The 23,619-nt window shown below is 37.8% G+C and overlaps 1 protein-coding gene across 1 annotated transcript; it reads right to left on the minus strand.

Annotated features, from left to right (window-relative positions):
- Positions 1–5,365: 5,365 nt before the first annotated feature.
- On the minus strand, positions 5,366–23,356 carry LOC145767569 (deoxynucleoside triphosphate triphosphohydrolase SAMHD1-like). The gene is made up of 13 exons (XM_082579419.1): positions 23,284–23,356; positions 22,910–23,070; positions 22,388–22,503; positions 20,793–20,872; positions 19,862–20,134; positions 19,014–19,061; positions 17,358–17,582; positions 16,492–16,583; positions 15,575–15,701; positions 14,040–14,216; positions 13,357–13,419; positions 12,327–12,461; positions 5,366–7,454 (listed from the first exon to the last, which is right to left on the minus strand). The coding sequence occupies exons 1-13, from the start codon at positions 23,308–23,310 to the stop codon at positions 7,359–7,361; spliced, it is 1,620 nt and encodes a 539-aa protein (XP_082435545.1). The 5' UTR covers positions 23,311–23,356; the 3' UTR covers positions 5,366–7,358.
- Positions 23,357–23,619: the final 263 nt, after the last annotated feature.

The following is a 23,619-nucleotide window of genomic DNA, read 5'->3' on the forward strand; positions in this document are numbered from 1 at the left end:
CTACTATCTGAATCCTTAACAGCGTGTTTTACCCAAAAGAATGGACGACGGGATGGACGACAAATGGCTCCTCGTGCCCCATCCTGTGAGTACCATCTGCTTTCAACCAGATGAGAAACGAAATTTGTCAACAAGGAGCCTCCACCCGAACGGCACAGCTGCAAGGGGCAATTGATAAGTTCAGACGCCCCACTATTCTGCAGCTCAACATAGAAGGCTACACAACAAGCAAGACCAAATTTGTGGAGCAGCTTGCCCATACCAACCGGGCACTCGTCATCCTCCTCCAGGAGACACACTGCACTTCTGCAGATAGGCTAGCTATTCCCAACTACACGCTAGCCGGGTCGCGAAATTTTTTTTCCCACGAGATTTCTGTCTCATTGATTTTAGTCACTCTAAAAGTAAGATTTTCCGAAAGTGTTTTGAGAGATTGGTTGATTCAGATTGCGAAATAAATATTTGCTAATGAAATTGTGCAATGATAATAAAATATAAGCTTTCCCTAACCCTACTTTTTTTGAAAAGCTCTTGTGCACCGCAAAAATTAATTTAAAGAAAAAAAAAGTTTGACTTCGACGGGCGTTGAACCCTCGTTCTCACGATCACTAGGCAGAGGATGAAACCACTGAACCAACCGTGCCAACGAGAAAATGTTGCATTCACACGGTTTTAATACAAACTTTTACCAAAATATGTAAATGAGACAGAAATCTCGTGGGAAAAAATTTTTTGCAGCCGGGTCTACCTTAAGCAGGAAGCACGGCATTGTCACGTTTGTGCATGAGAGCCTGAAGTGGACGTTTGTCGACCAATCTCCAACTGATGCCGAGATTGAGTGGGTGTGCATATGTATCTCAGACTACAACATCGTCAACATCTACAAGCCCCCACCCTCGCGAATGTTGCCATCATCCCTTCCAACGTTCCCCTCCCCCAGTCTCTACGCTGGCGACTTCAACTGCCAGCACATCAACTGGGGCTACAACAACACAAGCAGCGACGGAGAATTGCTGGCTGACTGGGCCTCTACAAACCATCTTGCCCTCCTATTCAGTCCAAAGGAACCAGCCAGTTTCCACTCCGGCTGCTGGGGAACAGGGACAAACCCTGACTTGGCCTTCGCGAGTGTCGACAGCTCTCTTCCAGACAGACGTGTGCTTGAGAAGTTCCCGCGGTCCCAACACCGGCCGTCCCTCATCATCGCCCCAAAACATGTGGCTCCTGTCCTGAGTTCACCGGTGAAGCGATGGAACTTCAAAAAAGCCGACTGGAATCAATACAGCCTCCTGACCAATGAGTCTGCTGCAAAGTTAGGCTACCACCACCTGAAACATGCAACGCAGACGAGGCATATCAGGACTTCTGCAATGCTATAATAATTGCGGCAAAGGCCACAATACCACGTGGCCATCGAACCAGCTATACACCATGCTGGGACTCTGAGTGTGAAGCTCTCTATCGCTCCTACCTAAACTCCACCCCGGGTACTGCTTCTAACACCGCCGCCACCAGATTACTTGAGCGACTGGACGCAAAGAAGCTTGAGCGATGGAATGAAGCCGTCCAAACCATTGACTTCTCACACTCAAGCCGCAAAGCATGGAGCATCATCAACAACCTCACTGGGTGCTCAGCAAACTCCCCTCGCTAGTGCCCCGTTTCTGCAAATGCCATCGCTTCCCAGCTAGTGCAGAACGGGGTCTACAAGACAAAGGACCGCGAGACATCCCGCCTTGTCGCCAAGGAAGTGTCTGCCCTATGGCGAGTGGTAACACCACAAGAAGAAACAATCTCTGGAGACTTCACCCCAGAGGAATTCGCCACCGCCCTCCGCCTAGTGAAACCACACAAGTCTCCAGGGCCGGATAAGATCTGCCCTGAGCTTGTGCTCCATGCTGGCCCTGCCCTAAAGTCCTGGTTACGTAGATTCCTCTCTTCCTGCCTGCACCACCTCACAATTCCAAAAATATGGAGAAGAGCTCTAGTAGTTGCGATCCCTAAGCCTCACAAGCCACCAGAGGACCCAAGGAGTTATCGTCCGGTATCCCTCCTCTGCGTTCCTTTCAAAATTCTTGAAAGGCTGATCTATGCCCGCGTCAACCCAATCATCGACCCGCTCCTTCCAAAAGAGCAAGCTGGGTTTCGGCGCGGCAAATCCACCGTAGATCAGGTCACACTGTTGACCCAAGACATCGAGGACTGCTTTGAGGCAAAAAAGAAGGCCGGCGCTGTCTTTCTAAATCTCACAGCTGCCTACGATACTGTATGGCATCGCGGCCTTACTTACAAGCTGCTTCGCCTGCTTCCTGACTGACATATGGTCCACATGATTATGGAACTTGTCAGGAATCGAAGCTTCACCCTCACCACCGGCAATCCACGCGAAGCAGACTGAGACGCCTGAAAAACGGCGTCCCACAGGGATCGGTCCTGGCTCCACTTCTTTTCAACATCTACACCCACGACCTCCCAAACACGGTCTCCGCAAAATGCGCTTATGCGGACGATCTGGCAATTCTCCACTCCACAAACTCGTGGGAAAATCTAGAAGACACCTTGAGCCAGGACATGCAAACCATCTCAGCTTATCTCCAGAACTGGCGACTGAAACTCAGCGAAACCAAAACTGTGGCGGCAGCTTTCCACCTACACAATCGGGAAGCTGATCGTGAGCTACATGTCCACAACAACGGAAAACCTTTGTCCTTCTGCCCCGAACCAAGGTATCTTGGGGTGACACTAGACAGATCGCTCACATACCGCCACCATTTGGTGTCACTGCGCAAGAAAATTACATCCCACGCTGCACTACTGAAGCGCCTGGCAGGCTCTAGCTGGGGGGCGAGGGCTGACACTTTGCGAATAGCAGCCTTAGCCCTTGTCTACTCTTCTGCAGAGTACTGTGCACCTATCTGGTGCCGCAGTGCTCACTGCCACAACATCGACACTGCCATGAACAGCGCCCTGCGCACAGTGACCGGATGCCTGCGTCCCACACCATTGGACAATCTCCCCATTCTCGCTGGCATCCAACCTGCTGAGCTTCGTCGCGAAGAAGCCACTCTGTCCCTCGGTCGACGGGCACTGGAGCCTAACCATCTTCTTTACAACAAGATCTCTGCCTTCCCAAACGGGCACCCCCGCCGACTGAAATCAAGACACCCATTCGTGCCAGCCGCTCGGCTTCTGATCAACGAAGCTGATGAACAAGACATCTCTGCGGCTACTTGGGCGGACCATAAATGGAATTCTGAATGGAGGTCAAGCACCACCAGACTCCATTCATTCATCCCCGACGCCGACACACGCCCCATCGGCCTGACACTACAGAGACAGGCATGGGTGCGCCTCAACCGTCTCCGTACGGGCGTCGGGCTTTTCCGCTCAACCATGCACCAATGGGGAATGGCTTCTTCCTCCTCCTGTGAATGTGGTGCCGAGGAACAGACCGCAGACCACATCATCAATTACTGTACCATCTTCAAGCCACCTAATGGAGTGGAAGGTCTGCGCGTCATGGATGATGAAACTAAAGACTGGCTGCTCTCTAGCAGCCTTCCAGTGTAGTCCGGGAACATCGTGAATCTGGGGTGGTAAAAGGATAGACCCTCGGCCCCAGCTCAGACGACGACGACGACGACCCAAAAAAGGATCATCAGAAGGTCTTTATTCAAATAGAATTATATTAGATGCTATTTGAATAAGGACATTCTGATGATCCTCTTTTAGGTGAAACAGGCTGTTAAGGATTCAGATAGTAGTAACTATATTTGATTTAATTCGCTCTGCTTTGCTTTTTTTGCTTAGCATTGAGCACTTTTTGTAGTATTAATAGTTTTCATTGTTTTTTATCTATTATCCTATTAATTAATAACATAAATCAACACTAGTAGTAAAATTCCATTAATAATTCAAATTTTACAAACACTTAATACTAGATTATTTGTAATCAGTTACACAATTTAGTAGCCTAGACTTTTAGTTTGGTGTTAGTTAGGTGTCTAAGTAACTGTCACTGTTTTGATGAGTTTAGTTAGACAATAAAGTATCAACTGCATTGGTTCTCATCGTAAAATTTAAAAAAAATTTCAAACATTTTATTTTATGCTTATGGAAATCAAAAGCGTGAATAAAATCAGCCATCTAATTGAAGTGATTGAATTTATTTGCTTGTAGATCAATAGATTTTTGCAACATTGCTATTGCTTGGCGCTTTTTAAGTTTCAATATATGTTATTAGGCCTACTACCCTTTTAACAATATGTTAAATTTATGTATTTAGTTTTTATGTACTTTAATTGTGTATGAATGGGTTTTTAATTCTGTGTAAAATATCAAAGCTAGCATATTTTTACGCGAAAAGTCTTACTATGTATTGTACTCACTCCTGAATTGTCATGAAAATTTATTTCAGTATTATTGAAAGAGATGTTGATGCTCATTGCACTATAAGGACCAAACACCCTTAAAATTCTTTAAACAATATTTGTGATGATGTAATTTTCATATTGCTTGACTGTTAAATTATAGAATCGATATGTGAAGGATATTTTAATAAAGTTTTTTTTTTATTTACCAACATTAGCATTTATTTAAGATAATTGTTGTCATAGTTGTAGTTATGATTGATCGACTATTAAAACTATAATTAAAAACAATTCACAAATGATTTGATAATAACATGTTCATAGACATTGTGTTGATTATTATAGTTCACTTTATAGATTTGTTTCTTGCTACACACGAAGAAGAACGCTGCTGGCCTATATACAGCTTTAAACCCTCCGCATTCAATCAAAGCGATCTAAAGTTGTGTAGAAGGAACGATCTTCCTGGTGTCACAACAACTCAGCAAACATTGATTGTTGCAACATTGGCCATTTGCGGTGTGTGTTGGCACAAGGCTGGCAAATTTGTCCAACATTGCCAACAATATGAAGTTACCTTCCTGATGTCACAACAAGGTTTATGATAGAACAGCGCACACTGTGCTTTGCAACCATACAGTAGCCTCCACGTTAGGCATCAAAACGTTTCTAAAAAAAAATGTTTCTCGGCAGCCGAGTGTTGCAAGAATTGACAGCGATAGACACGTATTTTGTCCACAAGGTTCATCCGCACCACACTCGATGAATTAGTGGGGATGTGGGAACATCTCAGACAGCAATAATCAAAAAAGTAGAGAGTACCACACCTAATCGGCAAATTCAAGTTTAATAAATTTGAATTAAAAGAACTTGAATTTGCCAATTAAGTGTGGTAATCTCCAATTTTTTATCGATATAATAAGTCCTGCATCAGTCGACTAGATTGCAGATTCACCAGTTAGATTAAAGAGCGTTTATTCACCAAAATAGGGTATACACAATCAAAGAAATATACAAGCTGATAAAAGAAGTTAAGACAAGCAACAAAGGAGGTTGACTGTAAACAGAGTCACTAGTGGGATCATTTCCCTGGATTCTGAACAGTCTTCATCCTCATCATTGCAGCACTTGAAGTTGGGTGGCTCATTGGTGCCACTTGCTGACCATGCGGCTACACTTGTCCCTTATAGAACTTAGTCAAAACTATAGAGTAAACTAATTTATAGTAAGTTATTCAGCAGCTATAATTTTGCAGTTTCTTTACGATTTTTTGCTGTGATAAATGAAAACATTAAATGTTTTGACTTAGTTTTCATTAATTGTTTTCAACAACGAATTGCATTTTTTCAATAAACAAAATTTGTTTATTGAAAATTATATATTAAATATTATTATTGAATATTATTATTGTATGAAACATATAGAAACAGTGTAAAAACAAAAAAACGTAAAAGAACGTTAAAATAACCATTAAAAAAAACAAAGACTAAAGTAAATCGTTTTATGATCCCCAGTTTTAATACTTTATAACCATTTAAAAGTTAAAAAAAACACAAAAAAAAGACACACAAAAATTGAGTAATAAAGTGAAACTTTTACTATTTATATGAGTAACAACGCGTTAAGTGCGCAATCAATATTTGCAACTCGAGTTATTGTGCGCATTTGACAATTCTCAGTATTTTTCCTCGCATTATTACTTCGTAGAGTGTTGTGGAGTCCGCAGCGCAACAAGCTTTTCTTTTAATTCTGTTTGCTTCCTTTTGTGGTTTTGACTGTTTCTGATAATTCAATATTGGACTATTCTTTACTTGCAGTGAAAGTGATTCCGTCGAACACCACTGGCCGTAATACGCACTTAACAGGTTAAAACGACAAATAGACAGTTGCAATGATGTGGTTTGGCCTCGGTAAATCCAAAAGTAAATTGCATTATGCCTTTGTGCATATTATGTTGGACTGCTATTATTTCATTTATAGGAGTAGGAAAAGTTTAGTTTTCCGGGGGTGCAAAAAATCCTTGCCCAAATATAACCTAATTAATTGCCCCAAATATTTTCAGCAACAAAGCATAGACCACCTGATTAAAAAATTCTAAACTGCTACCGATAGTCTGGTAAATACTGTAGCCTAAATGTAATTAATCAACTACCAGTATCGCCCAAACAATGAAAATCATTATAACAATAGGCTAATAGTAACTCAATCAAGGAAAACATTTCACATCAATAAGATAATAATAAGCTTACGTCTACTTTTAAATACAAATTGTCATAATGATCTAAAATCTTAACAAGCTAAAAAGTTCTTTCTAAAATTCTATAAACTAAACTTGTAGACTACATATTCAGTTGAGTATTTTGATATTGCAAGTCATGTGTTCAAAGCATCACTTTCAAATTAAATTTTGGAACATTTCGATTCATAAAATTTACAACCATCTGGATATTTTTAGATGATGAAAAGAAGTTGAAAAGTTGTTTCAAATTTTAAGAACTAAACTTGCAGGCTACAACTTCAGCGGAGCATGTTAATATTGTAAGTTATGCGTTGGAAACATAACTTTCAAATTCAATATTGGGGCACACTTCGATTACAATATACTTTCATATAATCTATAAACATCTGGATATTTTTTGCCCAACTTTTTCAAGTTTTCAACAAATTCCACACGATGTCATGCATAACTTTGATTTTCTACTTGACTTAGCGGATGTAGTGGTAATAAAAAACACAAAAACGTAAATTCAGTCACATTCATTACTTTTGTGTGCAGTGTAATGCAATGCATAGAGCTAGCAGTATTGCAGAAAAATTTTATCTTAAAGCGCCTGCGAGCGTGTGTGTTTGCAAATCCTTCTGGAAACAATTATGACAAAAGCAAAAGAATATAACGTTGTTTATCCATACATATCCTTTGCAACCAAAGCTGATAAAAACCAAAACAATGTCTATTCTTTTGGTTTTCAAAGATGAAGAATATACGCATCATTCCTGCTCCATCCAATTTCTGAACTTTTTATCAACGTCATTGTAGTGTTTGTCATCGACCTTTCCTTTGTAGTAAACCTCCAACTCGTATTCCTGTGTCAATCAGGAAATTAGATGAATGATTCAGTTGTTATACAACAGAACAGTTTTTTTATTCATTACCACAATCCATACAGCGAATTCGTTGCTGGATAACATAAAGTCGTAAAAAGGAAACAATAACACAGGTCAACATTTTTTTTGTATAGCCTTATATGGAAAATTGTAAACCTGCTAGGTGTAGTGGTATCCAGTGGCGTAGCAGCCACCTGGTGGTTCTGGTTCTGCGCCAGGGGCGGCAGGCTGCAAGGGGGCGGCAAAATGAGGCTGCACAGTGCACACAGCACGTGAAATGAAGTAATACAAAAATAAATAAAAAGTGAAACAAGAAAATGATTTACAAAGAGACAGCTAGCACACCTTAAAAAATTTAAGGATAGAACAACAGCTCAAAAGCTCGAGTTGCTTCTTGCGTGATGTTGGATAGCTGGTAGCCTGTACTCCGTCTGTTGTTCAATTCTTAGTAACATTTATTACGTCATAAATCTAGAGGAGTTTCTCCAAGCTCAAAATGATAAAGTCGTATTTACGTTCTACCATGAATGATGATCGGCTATCAGCTCTATCGATTCTTTCTATAGAAAGAGACTATACGTTCAGAAACTTGATTTTGAAGATATTATCGCTGATTTTGCTTCGGCGAAAGCTCGAAAAGTTCAATTTTGAAGCGACTATTGATCTTTTATTTGCCTAATACATTTGTTGTCTATTTTTTGTCTTTTATTTTTGGCCTTAAAGCTGAGACAGTGAGGCTTCTTTCTCAAGCCAGTGCCGGTCTTTGGGGTGTGCAAACCGTGCGATTGCACAGGGCCCGCAAATTAGGGGGCCCGCAATTTACTCAAGAAATGCAGTAATTTTTGTCATTTCCAATGGAAAAAATTCAATTCGATTCACAAGCAAGTAGCCTACCGTTATCCTTGAAGTCAGTTGCGGCTTTAGGAATTAGCAACAAGAAAACATGGAGACTCAGCTTTATTTCCGAAAAATGCCAGAGAAAACATGATCTTATCCTTTTACTATGCCACCGGACAGCACCATTTACAGTTAATATTCAAACTCAAATTTTTGTTGAACATGCGCTCAGAATGCACCAAATTCAAAGTAATTTTTCAAATCTTTCTGGGAGAGGCTCGCCTGACCCCACACCGTCAGGCTTTGCCCGCCGGCCGTCAAACCCCCCTCCCCTTTCAAAATACTTAGTTACGCTACTGAATTGGATCATTGTCATTAGGGCCCGCAAAGCACATTCCGCACAGGGCCCGAAATACCCTAAGACCGGCACTGCTCAAGCAATATAGAACTTCTGAGACGCGGTACATTATTTGTAATTATCTTTATTGAAAAGATTGCTTGAACATGAAACTATTTCAAAATTTGCTGCAGTCTACTTAGGGCTGCATTTTCAAAGAAAGCCAGGGGCGGCAGCATATGCTCCTACGCCACTGGTGGTATCTTTCTTAAACTCTGAGCATTGCGCAAAAAATATTACGTTCGTTGCATACGATTTTTTAACGGATTTTGTATGAGTTTGGAATTGTTTTCTGTTTGTGGCATATACAGTATGTTGTGCTTGAGCGGTAGGATGGCGAAGCGGATAAGGCGTTCACTTTCCAATCCTGCAATACTCGTTCGACTCCCGGCTTAAGCTGGTTGTTGAAAAACACTGCTCACCTCTACCAAGGGTGTAATGAATTAAGTGGGCGTAGTTGCTGAAGGAAAAGTGGCCGAAAGAAAGGAACTGGCCACCCTACCCTCGTTAGTGTCGAGGGATTATTATAATGAGAACTTTATCTTCTTATCCCTGAATGCTTGGATCAAGCATGGGACTCACCTTTACCTTATTTAGTGTTTAAATCTAATTTGCACTGAATAATATTTATTTATACGGCTTTTTTCTTATGTGTGCATCATTTTCAGCTATTGTGAACATAAGCTTACTCATGGCTGATTAACTTGCACGTGGTGGAGTATATCAATGGATCCTGTGGAGCCCCTGTTGTTTTTGTATCCCCTCCTTCCAAACAGAAACAGAAAAAACATGTGTAATTTTCCTCCCGTTTCTCAAAAAATTGTGGCTTGCTTCGCTCGCTCAAGCTCATTTAATTAACTTAACCGAGATATTAGGTGCGCACAGGGTTTCAAGAGCAATTGATTTAAGGGTAGAAATGATTTCTGAACTCAAAACCTATAAAAATATTGCAATAGGCTATTCCGAAATAAAACTATTGCTCATTCAACTAGTTAACAATTAAATGGAGTCATTTCACTGTTTATAAAGATATGAGGTGAAATATGTTTCGAAACTTTACTAAAAAACTACACAACACTAAACAAACCTTGAAAAGATAAATTATTGAAATCTTTTTGTGGTCATAAAAAATATTTAAAACATAATTTCAGTTTTAAAACAAAACTTGTCACTCAGCCTTCTACGGAAATTCAGTTTTGATTTGATAAACTAGGGCAGATACGAAGTGCAAGGCTTCATGACCCAAATTGTTGCCTCAAGTGCATCACTAATTATAAGTCAAGCGGAATGTTTACATAATGCAGAATTTTCGTGAGAACTGATAACAACTTCTTTTTTTAAAGCAGTTTAATAACTTTCATACAATATTATCTTCGCATAATATCTTCTTGATTGCAATGGAGACTTTTTCCCTGGTGAGAAGGGGTGAAAGTATCATTTAAACATATATTAGCAGCCAACAGTGTCAGCATTGAGCTGTCTATGATCACTAAGAATAGTAATTATTTTCAATATTTACCTGTTGTCATTATTGAATTTTTTCTGACTAAAGACTTAGGCTTGCCGCTTTTGGTTTTAATATTATGTAACCATCTATTTAAAATAGAATTTTTTATCGGTGTTGATAATATCGGATTTGCTTGATTTGTTTGTTTTACGTATTTCGCAATTTGTCTTTTTTACATGTGCTAGCTAGCTGAAGATGCTGTTACTATAAATTACACTAATAGGTTAGATTGTTGTGCAAATGCCAGCATTTGATGAATGCGAAATAGCAGTACCTACATTTTGGACTTGAAATTATTGGGCAAAAATGACCGAAACGTCATAGTGTAGGCTAAGCCTAAGGACATAAGATTTACATTGAAAGAATTTCATTGTCAAATATTTTATTAGATAAAAAGAAAGATTGAATGTATGTATTTGTCTGGTATTAATTCCATGACGACGATGAAATATCTATACAGTCATTTGGGGCTCTAAATATTGGGGTAAAAATGGGCTGTTTTTACTTGATAGGGTTTTCAGATCCCCATAAGATCTTTTTTAATGACACCACAACTGTCAAATTCAAATCGGTAGAATACAAGCTTCGAAATATTACAAATATTATGTTGTAAACAATTATTTTGATTGGTTTAGATTGAGTGTTAAAAGCATTTAAAAATTGAAAAAACATAAGATTTTGATGACACACCTTATACCTATACATAGCCGAGTGGTTACTGGTTAGAGCCTTGGAACGGCAATCGAAAGGGCGTTGGTTCGACACCGCTCAAGAGCAATGCGGCTGTGTCTTTGGCAGGACACTTTAAGGCATGCCTGAAGGTAGAAACAAAGATTGGCTTCCTCGCCTTCCCGCCCACTTAATCTAAATCTTCAATCACCAGGTGTAAGCCTGGATACGACAAACTAACAACTATGCATTTAGAGATGTTGTTTTTTTTTTCTTGAATTGTGTAGTACAGTGTGTAACGAACTCATACAGAAATTTTTAGTCCTCCGTCACATTTACAATAGAAGTTATAAGGCTGGTTATAAAGGCTAAGGCTTGTAAATGACAAACATTCCTATACTAAACCCCCACAAGCCAAAAACGAGGGTAGAGCCGGATATGGAAATGGTCGTCTTGAGAAAACCGTTTAAGATATTGATCTAAAACTTGGAATTCGGAAGTTTAGAAGCCTAAGGAATAATATAACAATTTTCAGCAAAATCTGACAGCCTCTAGGTACTTATATGGGTGTATGAGTTAGTATGGAATGACCCATATAGTAAAATTAAATAGGCTATACTAGCCTACATTTTAATTTACTGTACAAACAATGTAGAACTTGTAGAAAAGAGCTGAGGTCAAATTCCGAATCAGCGCCCTCAAATTATGTCAGAACAAGCATTGGTAGAAATACAACAACAACTTTGTTAACCTGTGATATTTTCCGTTTAACTTGAAAGACACTCTGCAAAAATATGACAGCAACAAATCAAACATCTATATTTTGAAAGTTCAAGCTACTTTTCTTAATTATGGAAAGTGATATAAAGTTTACATGACAAAAATATTATTAGGAAATACATAAGAAATAAACAAACAAAACAAAGTAACCTTACCGGTTTTAACATTTTTTATTACAAAGAGATATAACGTAATTAAAACATCAACTCAAACGTTTTCGACACGAACGTCGAACGTGTGTCCTTATCAGCAATTAGTTAAATCTGCATTACACATAAAATGAAAAATTATTAGATAAATCTGAATCTTGACTATCTATCTGATTTAAATAATGTCTGATGAGGACACACGTTCGTGTCGAAAACGTTTGAGTTGATTTTTTAATTATGTTATATCTCTTTGTAATAAAACATGTTAAACCGCTAAAGGTACTTTGTTTGGCTTGTCTATGATTCATCAAAGCAAACTCTCTACCAAAGCTTTAACATAAGAAATAATAAAAGCAAATTAATGATTTGGTTTTATCTATTGTTTTACCGCTTTTATCCATTATATTCATCAATACTTACAGAAATTAAGCAATCTTATCTGATGAGTCACAAATAAAGTTTACTGGCTGAACAAATTTTAAATAAATTAATTATTAATCAGTTCAACAAACCAGAAATTGCTGTGGAAGCAAATGGGATACTTCCTCCCTCTTCATGGATATAGGAATATCTGGTTCATTCTTTGTATAAAACCCAAACAAATCAACAGGGTTCTGAGCCTTTTTTCCGTAGTCGTACTTTTTCTCCTGCACAAAATTGTTTTAGAATATTTTGTTTCACCCAATTTGTATATTGATCGCTAGCACAGTCTAACGGGTAAAAAATATTTTATTTTTGTGGTTGATGTTTGAAACAGAAAAACTTATGTTTTTTATCTATAAAGCGTAGGTTTTAATGCATTCGTATGCAAAAGGATAAACATTTGAAAATATAAAACCTTTTGTAACACCATGGCTCACTTGTTCAAACAAATGAAATAAAATCAATACTCAACCAATCAAATCAATACAATCATGGAAAAAAGTTAGAATACTACACATTTTAAGGATATTTTCAAAAGTCTAAGATAAATTTAAAAATTTTAAAACTTAAAGTCATTGTTTAATAATTTTTGTATTTTAAAAGTACGATCATTCATCGCTTTTGGCGGCATTTTCCATGCTGTAATGTTGGAAATAGCTAAGTCTAAGCCAGGGGTTCTTAACCATGGGTGCACGCACTACTAAGAGATGCGAGACCTACCTCCTCCAGGGATGCGTGGATACTGAATTGTTTGGCGTAGTTATAAAATAACGTAAGAAGTTATATTGCATTTATTTACCGGGACTCAGCACTTTGAATTGTAGGGATAATTACATTTCAACTATTCTTAGAAGATGTGCAAATACTGATTGTCGATGTCAATGTAGTGCCAACAAGGATAAAGGTTGAAAATCAGTGGACTCTAAGCAAGGCATTTTTTGTTCTTAAGTAATAAAAATACTTTAGGATTAGGTCAATCAAGAAGGTCTAATTCAGAAAAAATGTAATTTCTTTGATTCTTTAATAAACGTCGCCAAAAGTCGTAGAAATCTAATAACAACAACATCAACTGTGGATTAATGTAACTCATATGCTTTCATTGCTTTGTATTGTACTTACACGATAAACTACATGTTCCTTCAAGCCTTCGAACTTCTCCTCAAAACTTGTCTTTTGCTTGTCCTGAATAATTTAAAACCATGTTTCATGTACAACTACCTAATTACACAAATTACCACGTCGAGTTGAAAATGCGACTTGATTAGTCACATTTGCAGACTTTGCCGACTATTGTTAACTGTCTGATTAATTTTTTTTTTAAATGTTAAAAAAAAACAAAAAAAAACGCATTTTCAGTGTATCATCAGTGCGTGATGAAGTTATATCCCATTGAATCAAATGGAAGAGACAGTAAAGAATGATAACTTATGTTTCAACAATTCCAGTCAGACATTTTGCAACAGCATGTAAACTACAAGTAATTGTTGAGTGCAAACTTAAATATGCCTCAACAACAAAATAGTGATTTTGGAAAAAACAAACTTCAAAGATTTAATTTACAACAGAATTTAAGGTTGTCGTAAAACATATGGTACTGAATAGTGGCAAGGCTTGTTGGTTAATTTTTTCCAGCTTGAAATTTGAAATCACATTTAACATTCTATAAAAGTTCTCTTCCTGCAACTGCATCCAAATCAACAAACATGGGAGTTGAGGGCTTTTAAAACGACAACTTGAAAGCAAAAGATAGTAAGAAATTATTTATAAAATTTTAGTTTATTAGAAGCAATATTGTGTCTCACTTTCCAACCATCGATCTCTTTTTGAAGGTCGGCTGGGACAACACCATATATACTTTTAGGAACCTTTTTTATTCCCAAATAGTGGTAGTAGTCGTGTGTGAAGACTCTTTTCAATAGCTGTCGGGCTTGTATCATTGCAGGAGACGAATCACTTGAATAATAGATTTGTTGCATCACCTAGAGTACATTTTGAAAAACTTAACATTTTTACGGTTTAAAATTAATTGTTTTCTTTTATACGTTCATATTACAGTCGCATAGGTATTTGTGTGCAGTAAAAACGAAACAGTTAATTCAATCACCACTCATCAGTAAGTAATCTTCTTCGTTTGAACCTTCTTCGCCACTCCAAGGGTCGAGGGGCTCTGCCTTTTACCACCCTTGGGCAGTGGCGGCGACGCGGTCTAGATGTTTGGGCAGGTGTCGAGCAGCCATTCAATTGATTTGTCATCCAGTTCACGCAGACCACGCACACCATTTGGCGCATGGTAGATGGCGCAATTACAAATGGTGTGGTCTACGGTTTGTTCCTCCTTGCCACACTCACAAATCGCGGATGGAGCCATCCCCCATTTGTGCATGTTCGAGCGGAATAGTCCGACGCCAGTACGCAGGCGGTTGAGCCGCACCCAGGCCTTCCTTGGCAAATGCATTCCGGTTGGGTGGTTGCCGGTGTCGGAGATGAAACTTTGGAGTCTTGAGGAGTTCTTCTTCCACTCCGAGCTCCATTGGTGGTCCGCCCAGGTAGCCGCACTGATGGATTGGTCTTCAGCAGTTTTCATCAGGAGTTGTGCGGCACGTACAAATGGGTGTCTCGATTTCAGTCGCTGAGGTTTCTCGTTCACAGACTCATAGAGACTTGAGTAGAGCAAGTAAGTAATCATAGAACAGTGAAATTTTAATATCAGCTAAACATTACCACACTGGATTAGACACTGCAAACTGTTGAAAAGCTTACAAAAACTGACACAGATAATCTCCTGGTAAACAGTTTTTTAAGAAATATGCAAAAAAAATTTAAATTGAATAAGGTAGGCAAGTTTTGAAAAAATGAATAGCAGCATTTCTCATAAGCTTATTTCGAACAATCCTAATTTTGTTAAGTTTGATTACTGTGTTCTTTATCTTGCTAAAAATATAAATTTATCATAACGTTAGCAATAGCCTATACAGGGCTGCTATTTTTTTCCTGTTTATTTTTTTATTTGCTACTCTCAACGTGGCTTACGTAGGCCAGCACGCTCTCAAACAATGCATCAATGCAGTGACGTAGCTAGAAAGAAACTTTTCAGGCGCAAAAATAGCTGTTGGGAGAGGAGGGTAAACGTAATTCGACACGTATTACAATGATATTAAAACGTCGTAATAGGATAGAAACTTGTGGGAGAGGAGGGTAAACGTAATTCGACACGTATTACAATGATATTAAAACGTCGTAATAGGATAGAAACATATTTTTTGATGGCTACGTCTGTGCATTAAAGCCTGTTTGAATCTATATAAGTACCGGACACATAACACTGTGGCAGCATTACATTGTCAGTGATCTTTTCAAAGGCAACCATGTTCCTGTTATCAACAGACTCAGCCATTGTTTTGTCTTTTCCATCGCTTCCTTTAAATTTGATGCAGTTGTTTGCCAACACCATTGCATCACATATCCTGTAATGAAATAAATTGAATATTTTTGTGACAGTAAATGAAAATATAGCGGACAATGATGATCAGGCAAACTAAACACATCAAATAACTTTTATCAAATACATTATAGTTCAATTCAGTTTGTTTTTATTTCTGAACATCACAATGAAAAACAGTATGTTATGCCAAACATAGCAGAGGATTAGAAATAGGTAGAAACCTCCTATCCCCTATTTGTAATGCAGTGCATGCTAAATGTTATCTGCAAATTGCAATAAATCATTTCTGCTTAATTGATGGTAATAGAAATATCTAACCACGGACTGAGATAACGACTGCGGAAATTTAATCCAGTCAAGTAGATACTTTTACTGCGGAAAACCCTAAGGCACGACGAAGAACGTAAAACAAGTATTAGGCGATACGACGCAGGTCAATAACACTATATATATACTGCAACTCATCATAAAGGTTACAAAATCGGTTGCTAAACAATTAGTGTTGCCAATTTGTGTTACTGACGCCAATTTGTGTTACTGACGAGCCCAGCAGCCTCATGAGCGAAACACGGTGTCTATCGCGGTCAATTCATTGCTACAATCGGCTGCCGAGAAACATATGTATCAGTTACGCAAAGAGAACTATAGGACTCGTGTTACATAATTAAAGGAATCTTACGACATTCACAAGCACCCATTAATACAATTAAATACTGCAATACCAGATGACTTCGCTTTCAAATGTTTTTTCTGGAAAACAATTGTAAAGTTTAAGTAGAACAATCTAACCAAATAGCGTTACCGCCACTTACATAGCTTCTACAGCTGTGCTTATCTTGTGTTGGTATGCCCGATGATACAAGGAAACTCTAGTGTGGAACATCTCATATAGATTTTTGCACTCCTGTAATTGAGAAATAGCATAAACCCGCTTACTCCTTGATATTTATCTAACATTGCAACAACCTTGTCCAAAAGGAATGAAAAAAAGCATTGTCACAACAACCAATAAGCTATAATCCATCGATATATTAGGATTATAAAAACTATTTCCTAATATTACGATTTCCATATTGACTTTTACACGTTTATGCTCCGTGCCTGCTTAGTACAGGCTACCTACATTGAGACGATGGAACTGTGAAAATCAAATTGCAATCACTACGCCTAGTCTAAAATAAACTTAATCAAGATATAACCTACTTCAGTGGTTTAAAATATAACCCAACACAATGTACAGTATGTATGTTAGCCTATAACTTCAGTGAACTTTATTAAGGTTTTTTTTGCTTTCACAGGACTTTCTGTTTAGATTACTTCAATGGTAGGCTACCAAAGATTTTTTTTTCTCTTATCTAGATTTATGATTGAATCAGGATTTATCCAATTTACTGTCCCAATTTTTATTACTGCGGGTTATCTTTGCAGCATTTTGCAGGAGGGCTAAGATGATCACAAGGAACATAAAAATTTACTGACAACACGACAGCAAGATAAAGTGAAAGATTTTAAGCAACCATAACAAAAGAAAGATACTTTCATGACAATTAAGATTATATGAAAGGCTAAGATGTTTTTCAGACGTTTTTGTGCTATGCTATTATGTTTCAAGAGGCTGCGGCAAACTTGAATCACATCACAGAGATTTCAAGTTTTCAAATAACCTATAACGCCAAACCTTATCTCTTGCACAAATCCCCAAATCAGGAAGAGAAGTGGATTTAGCCTGGCCGTTACCCCCATCTTGACCTTGGGCTGCGGTTATTTTTGCGTAGTCGAGAACCCTCATGTTCTTCATGAACCGAATATGATCAAAGCTGTTAGCTATGCCCAGCTGGTGGCAGTCGCGAGCAAAGTAATCCCATTTGTCAACATCCACTCCGTTGCGCTGATTTGCGACAATCTACAACAGTTTCAATCTATTCCTTTAACTTTTCTTGGTTGTGCAGTGCAAGTAAACAAAGTATGAAGTTTGCAAAGCAACTTAAAATTAATTTATTGTAAAGCACGAAACGGAAGGTGGCTCGAACCTTCGGCACCTCAGAACCAATCCTTTTAAACAAAGGTTTGAAATAAGATATAACCTAATCAAATTAATTTGCGTTCTTCTGGTGACTATTTACTAGGTTACCTCGTGATGTTAAAGATGATAACTAACTTTTTTTCCGACGTTTCGTCAGTCAGCACGACTGACTTTATCAAGGTGGCTAAAACAGGTTGATACAACCTGTTCAGCAACGATGGCACAACACAAAAACATACTGATAAAATGAGTAAAGTAAAGCAGCAACAATCAGAATTAAAACACGCAACAAGATACCTAGAGATTGTGAAGAAAGGGGCGTTCTTCCCGGCTATCAGCACAAGGCTGAGCACTCACTAGTACAGCGAGCAGCTGCGATTCGCCAACCATAACGGTGTAGCTTCCACGCTAAGCCATTCAGACCATCCAATCAACAATATGTTTCTCGGCAGCCGATTTGTAGCAAGAATTGACAGCGATAGACACGTGTTTCGCCCATGAGGCTGGGCTCATCAGTATCGCACCGTATTCTGCCACAAATTTATTCGACCACCGCTTTACCAGTCAGTTTAACTCTTATCTTTGTGGAAACAAAGAAAGAGCCAACAAAACCAGCAGGCGCCAGGGCAGAGGACATTGTGAAGAAAGGGGCGTTCTTCCCGGCTATCAGCACAAGGCTGAGCACTCACTAGTACAGCTTGCGATTCGCCAACCATAACGGTGTACGGTGCGATACTGATGAGCCCAGCCTCATGGGCGAAACACGTGTCTATCGCTGTCAATTCTTGCTACAAATCGGCTGCCGAGAAAGATACCTAGAGGTTAAACTAAATGCAGTGAATGCCTAAAACCAGTAGGCTACTTCCCGCAGCGTAAATTATCTATCTATTGGGCCACTGTCCAGAAACGTTGAAAAGACATCAGACAAGACAGAAAGCAATGGGATTAGCAATAACAATGGTAGAGAAGACGCACTGAGAATGGAAAAGGTGAAGCTAAAGTTAAAGTAATTTGTTGTACACAGAGGGGAAATTCTGACCATCTTTTTGGTTAAGAGCATGTTGTGCCTTCTGGTTTATGTACCATTTTTCTGTGAACAATCTTTTTGTATAATCCTTTTCATCTTTAACATCACGAGGTAACCTAGTAAATAGTCACCAGAAGAACGCAAATTAATTTTATTACCAAATGCCTGGTGAACAGTCTCTCTCTGTTTTTATATAACCTAATCATTGTGATTCGTTGTTGCATTTGTGAAAACATTTCAGTAGGCCTAACGCCCATTATAATTTATTTTAGCCATAACCGTACCTCATACAGAAATCCTTTTTCTCTTGTTCTGCCTTCGTACTGCCAATCCTGAATGAAATGTTAACATGAGAAATATAGACAATATATTGTATGTCATCCAAAAAACGCATGTTTTGCTTTCTTACAACCATAGGTCACTACAAGTCTACTGGAGGTAAAAATAACTCGTGAGATCAAGCCTAAAAGATGGAAATAATGCGATGTCAGTATGTTAAGTCTTTGGTAAACCCTAAAGAGTTAAAGTTAAAAATATTGGATTGTAAAAGAAAACCTTTGAAAAATATGATGGCAATTTTTGTGAGTAAGATCTACTGATATACCATTTTGCAAGAAAACTGTCAACTTGTAAAAATACTTACAAAATTATATAAAATAAATAACATTATTAAAATGAGCTGTTTTTATGGAGATGTACTGTCTGATATTTTGCTTTATGAATCTAGCTCTGAATTAATGCGGAAGAATTATTTCGAAAGAAAATTATTCCCCAGCTTCGGAAAAATAATTTGGTTTTACAACTAATCATTCTTTGTTCTGACTCTTCAGACTTGTCAATAAAATTAAAAAGTGCCAGGATACAGTTCGTTCTTTATGAATCGAAGTGCTTTGAACTTTTGATTAACCTGTTCTTTTCTATAACCGTGAAATGGTGATCGCAATTTAAATACAGTTTTTATGCATTTAAATCACAAATTTTGATCAGGAAAATACACAACATCATTGTTGATCATTAGTCTAACTCTAAAACGTCATAAATCATTCAAAAATACTTTCCAAGAAATTTATACAAATATATCCCACCTCACGCAATGTAAACATACGGTAGACTATTGTTTTAATCGATTTACCGCGGGTTGAGGTTTGTACTCTACAAGTTTGTCGTTGGGTCTTGGTCCGTTAATCATTTCTTTGATAAAAATTGCATTCTGACACTTGGTGATCTTAACTTCCTTTTCTTCTTCTTTACACCCTTCTTCTTGTTCTTTTATTTTCTTTTTCTTTTCTTTTTCACCTTCCGTTAGCAAAAGCTCCTCAAAATCTGAGGCGATGCCAGCGTTATCCGTTAGAATTCGATTAAACATCAGGCAAGATCGTTCTTCGTGATGAACATTTTCTTCGTGCTGAACACGGGAAAATAACAAAACTTAAAAAGAACGAAAAAAATGGCGATAGACAGAGTAAACCTAATTTCATAAAACACTGGCAATCTGGATAGCCAACACATAATATCGGTCCAAATTTCGAATTTTACGTCCATATCAACGTAGTTGTTATAATAGGCTATAATCATCTACGTGGAACGAAAGAGTAGCCTACGAAATGAAATAAGAACTGATTTTCAATAGACACAAAATGGCAAAATTTGATGAATCAATTGGCAACAAAATGCCAAATTAAACAAAATCGACATTAAAGGAGAAATAAACACAAACGTAACATGTGAGGTTGGAGAAAAAAAAAGTGTCGATGAAAACAAAAGCATCTAAATATATACATGACCTGGTTAGTGGTTATGCGATTACAATAGAATGAAGAAGTGATCGATGGGCCACAAGAACCATGTAGCTTCAAGAGACGGGAAAGGAGCTAGACGCCCGAGGAGAGAATGATTATACGCCATTGAAAAACAACTTAATGATATTTCGACAAGAACAACAAGAGGTAGAACGGTGTAATATAATATAATTTAGGAAAGGGGCACTAGTTCATTACTTCATTGTATGATGTGGACATAAGTCATAACTTGCCAAGCATAAAAAATAATATGTAAAAACGAACTTTCCAACAAGGTTTCGGAGTTTCGTTTCCAATTTTTTCCAGAAATAGCTGATCGAACATGTGTGAAAATGGACCATGACCTGCGTAGCAAAGAAGTAGCTATAAGGAAAACTTTAGGGGGGGGAAAGCAAGTGTCGAGAGGAGAAATATTTTGATATTTAAAATAAAGAGTTTGTTTAAAAAGATAGTTACTAAATGCAGAGGAACATTTATGAAACTCATTCAAAACGTAATACAATGTCATAAAAACGTTGTATTGGTATTGAAACTATATTAGGGTGAGGCAATTGCTCACCAAACTCCCCTCCATGATACGTCCCTGAAACAATACTCCTATTAATATCAATTGAGTTTACGATATTCATGGAAACTAAAAGGCGCGTCTTTGCTTAAGCAAGCTTAACCTTTTGTTTAAGATAATCGCACTTTGTGCCGCTTACTGAAACTTAAGCGTGAGTCTGCGAGAAAAAATACGCTCCAGTGCAAACAACTCCGCCAGAACACACAATCAAGCGAGTTCTCTTGCTTGGAAATATTTTTGCGCTAACATCTCAGGTTTACTCTCAGTAGTCTGGCTGCTGGGCAAGCAACTAGAAAATTTGTAGTTGTTGTTTTGTATTTGATGCACCCAGTGTTCTCTGACCACACTTGTTTCTAACTTTTCAAGCTCACTAAAGTGTCAGAATACTCGTCGGCGTTTTGGCGCTTCTACCTTTTCTAGACCTCAGCTGTGTTTGGCATATATTGTTTTTTCGTTGTGATGGTCAGAAATAAAAAAAACAAACTGAAACTAAACTACTTCTTTCAGAAGTAAATTGCTTGTTTGCAACCTTAGCTTTTGTCTATAGACTTACTGGTATGCTTTCGAAAACAAAATCAACCGAGTGGTGAGTGCGTCTGCGCCGCGATTAACAGGACTTTGTTTCGACACCGCTCCAGAGCATGGGATTGTGTCTCGATACTCTCAATAAGACACTTTATAGCAAAGTAATGGAAGCGTCTGACTTTATAATCACATGTCCCTTCGCTACTTCCTGTGGGTTGTGTTACATCTGTGATTCGCAGTATAGCCTATATACTATCTGCGTGATTCTAGTGCTATAGTTGAAAATTCCCTTGAAATACAAACAAACCTAAATCATGTTACAACAAACCTAAATCATGTTACAACAAACCTAAATCATGTTACAACAAACCTAAATCATGTTACAACAAACCTAAATCATGTTACAACAAACCTAAATCATGTTACAACAAACCTAAATCATGTTACAACAAACCAAAATCATATTACAACAAACCTATATCATGTTTCAACAAACCTAAATCATGTTGCCACAAACCTAAACCATGTTACAACAAACCTAAATCATGTTACAACAAACCTAAATCATGTTACAACAAACCTAAATCATATTACAACAAACCTAAATTATGTTACAACAAACCTATATCATGTTTCAACAAACCTAAATCATGTTTCAACAAACCTAAATCATGTTGCCACAAACCTAAACCATGTTACAACAAACCTAAATCACGTGACAACAAACATAAATCATGTTACAACAAAGTTAAATCATGTTACAACAAACCTAAATCATGACACAGTCCAGCTAACTCAACGCATAAAACATCTTTTTCATCGATATTCAACTCTGGCTGTGTGGACTGTAAGTGTCGAACGAGCTCTCCAGCTAGATGACAAACCCTTTAAAAGAAAATTGGAACAATTTCAAAGCATCTTAACTTTACCGTTTAAAGTTAAGAAAATCACTTGAACACGATGTTCCAGTGCAGCAAATTTGCAGAGTTTAGGTTGACTAATATTTTGCTGAAACTACTGTACAAGATTATGAAAATCTTCCTAGTATAGGCTATATAGTCTTTTTATGCAAATTTATTGCAACGATTCAAGGTATTGCTCCCTGAAGGAAAAACATTGCATTAATGTAACCGATAAAACTTAAAACCGAAGAAGACTCCCATTATTGACTACAAACTGTAAGGACTGTAAACTATATATCCACTCTAATTGTGTAATTGCAAAAACTACTTTTTTAATGACAAAAAAACAATATACCACAGAGTAAATAATTTCCCAGTAAACTAGTTACCCAATGGAATGTTCAAATCTGTTATGAGAGGCTCCTGGGTAAAGAAAGTACTTCCCCCCAAGTTGTTTGATGTTTTTTAGTCTTTGAAATTGAGGAGTGTTGATGAACTTCGACAACAAAGGATGGAGCTCTATGTGTTTATGAATCGGGTCGTTGAAGCACTGGAGCAAAAGTAACATTATTTTTCATGTATGTCATATCACATTACATTTCACATTATACTTCATAATAAAGTAATTTAGATGATAAATAATTCAAAGTTTTTAAGTTCAAGCTTGGTGTGGTAATTATAGTCAACAGCTACCATGAACCAATATCTATGAAAACAAGTCTGATAAAGTTTGCTTGTCTTACTGAGAAACAGTCCGTCTTACTTGTTTCTTTGCTGGAGGTTCTCCCATCGCATTAATTTCCAATCGTTTGTTTTCAGGCTTGTTGTAAAAACGAAAAAAATCTTTTTAATTATTTTGCAATTGCAGAACGAACGGAAAACAGTTAGCCTTAGATAACTTTTTTTCCTTCTGAAAAATATATATTTTGGTTATATCTGCGTGTGCATCACACCTTTTCGGCTTTTTGGCCTCCTCAGTGCAATAGGTACATTGGGTACATTGGCCACCGAGATTTATACTTCCGTGTGACGTTTTCCCATTTCGGAACCTAAGTGCCAAAAATGGCAACCGTCAACCTTGCTAAAGTGTTCAAACTGC

The sequence above is a fragment of the Aplidium turbinatum genome, chromosome 1 (genome assembly GCF_918807975.1).
Source record: "Aplidium turbinatum chromosome 1, kaAplTurb1.1, whole genome shotgun sequence".
Lineage (NCBI taxonomy): Eukaryota > Metazoa > Chordata > Ascidiacea > Aplousobranchia > Polyclinidae > Aplidium > Aplidium turbinatum.

What these genes read in the sequence shown, in the direction of transcription:
- LOC145767569 (XM_082579419.1), bottom strand. Translation starts at nt 23,310, where the DNA reads ATGGGAGAACCTCCAGCAAAGAAACAA. An exon ending in GGATTTGTGCAAGAGATAAG is followed by an intron (nt 16,584 to 17,357) that starts GTTTGGCGTTAT and finishes TCTCAATTACAG; the next exon opens with GAGTGCAAAAATCTATATGA. An exon ending in AGCACAGCTGTAGAAGCTAT is followed by an intron (nt 15,702 to 16,491) that starts GTAAGTGGCGGT and finishes ATTTCATTACAG; the next exon opens with GATATGTGATGCAATGGTGT.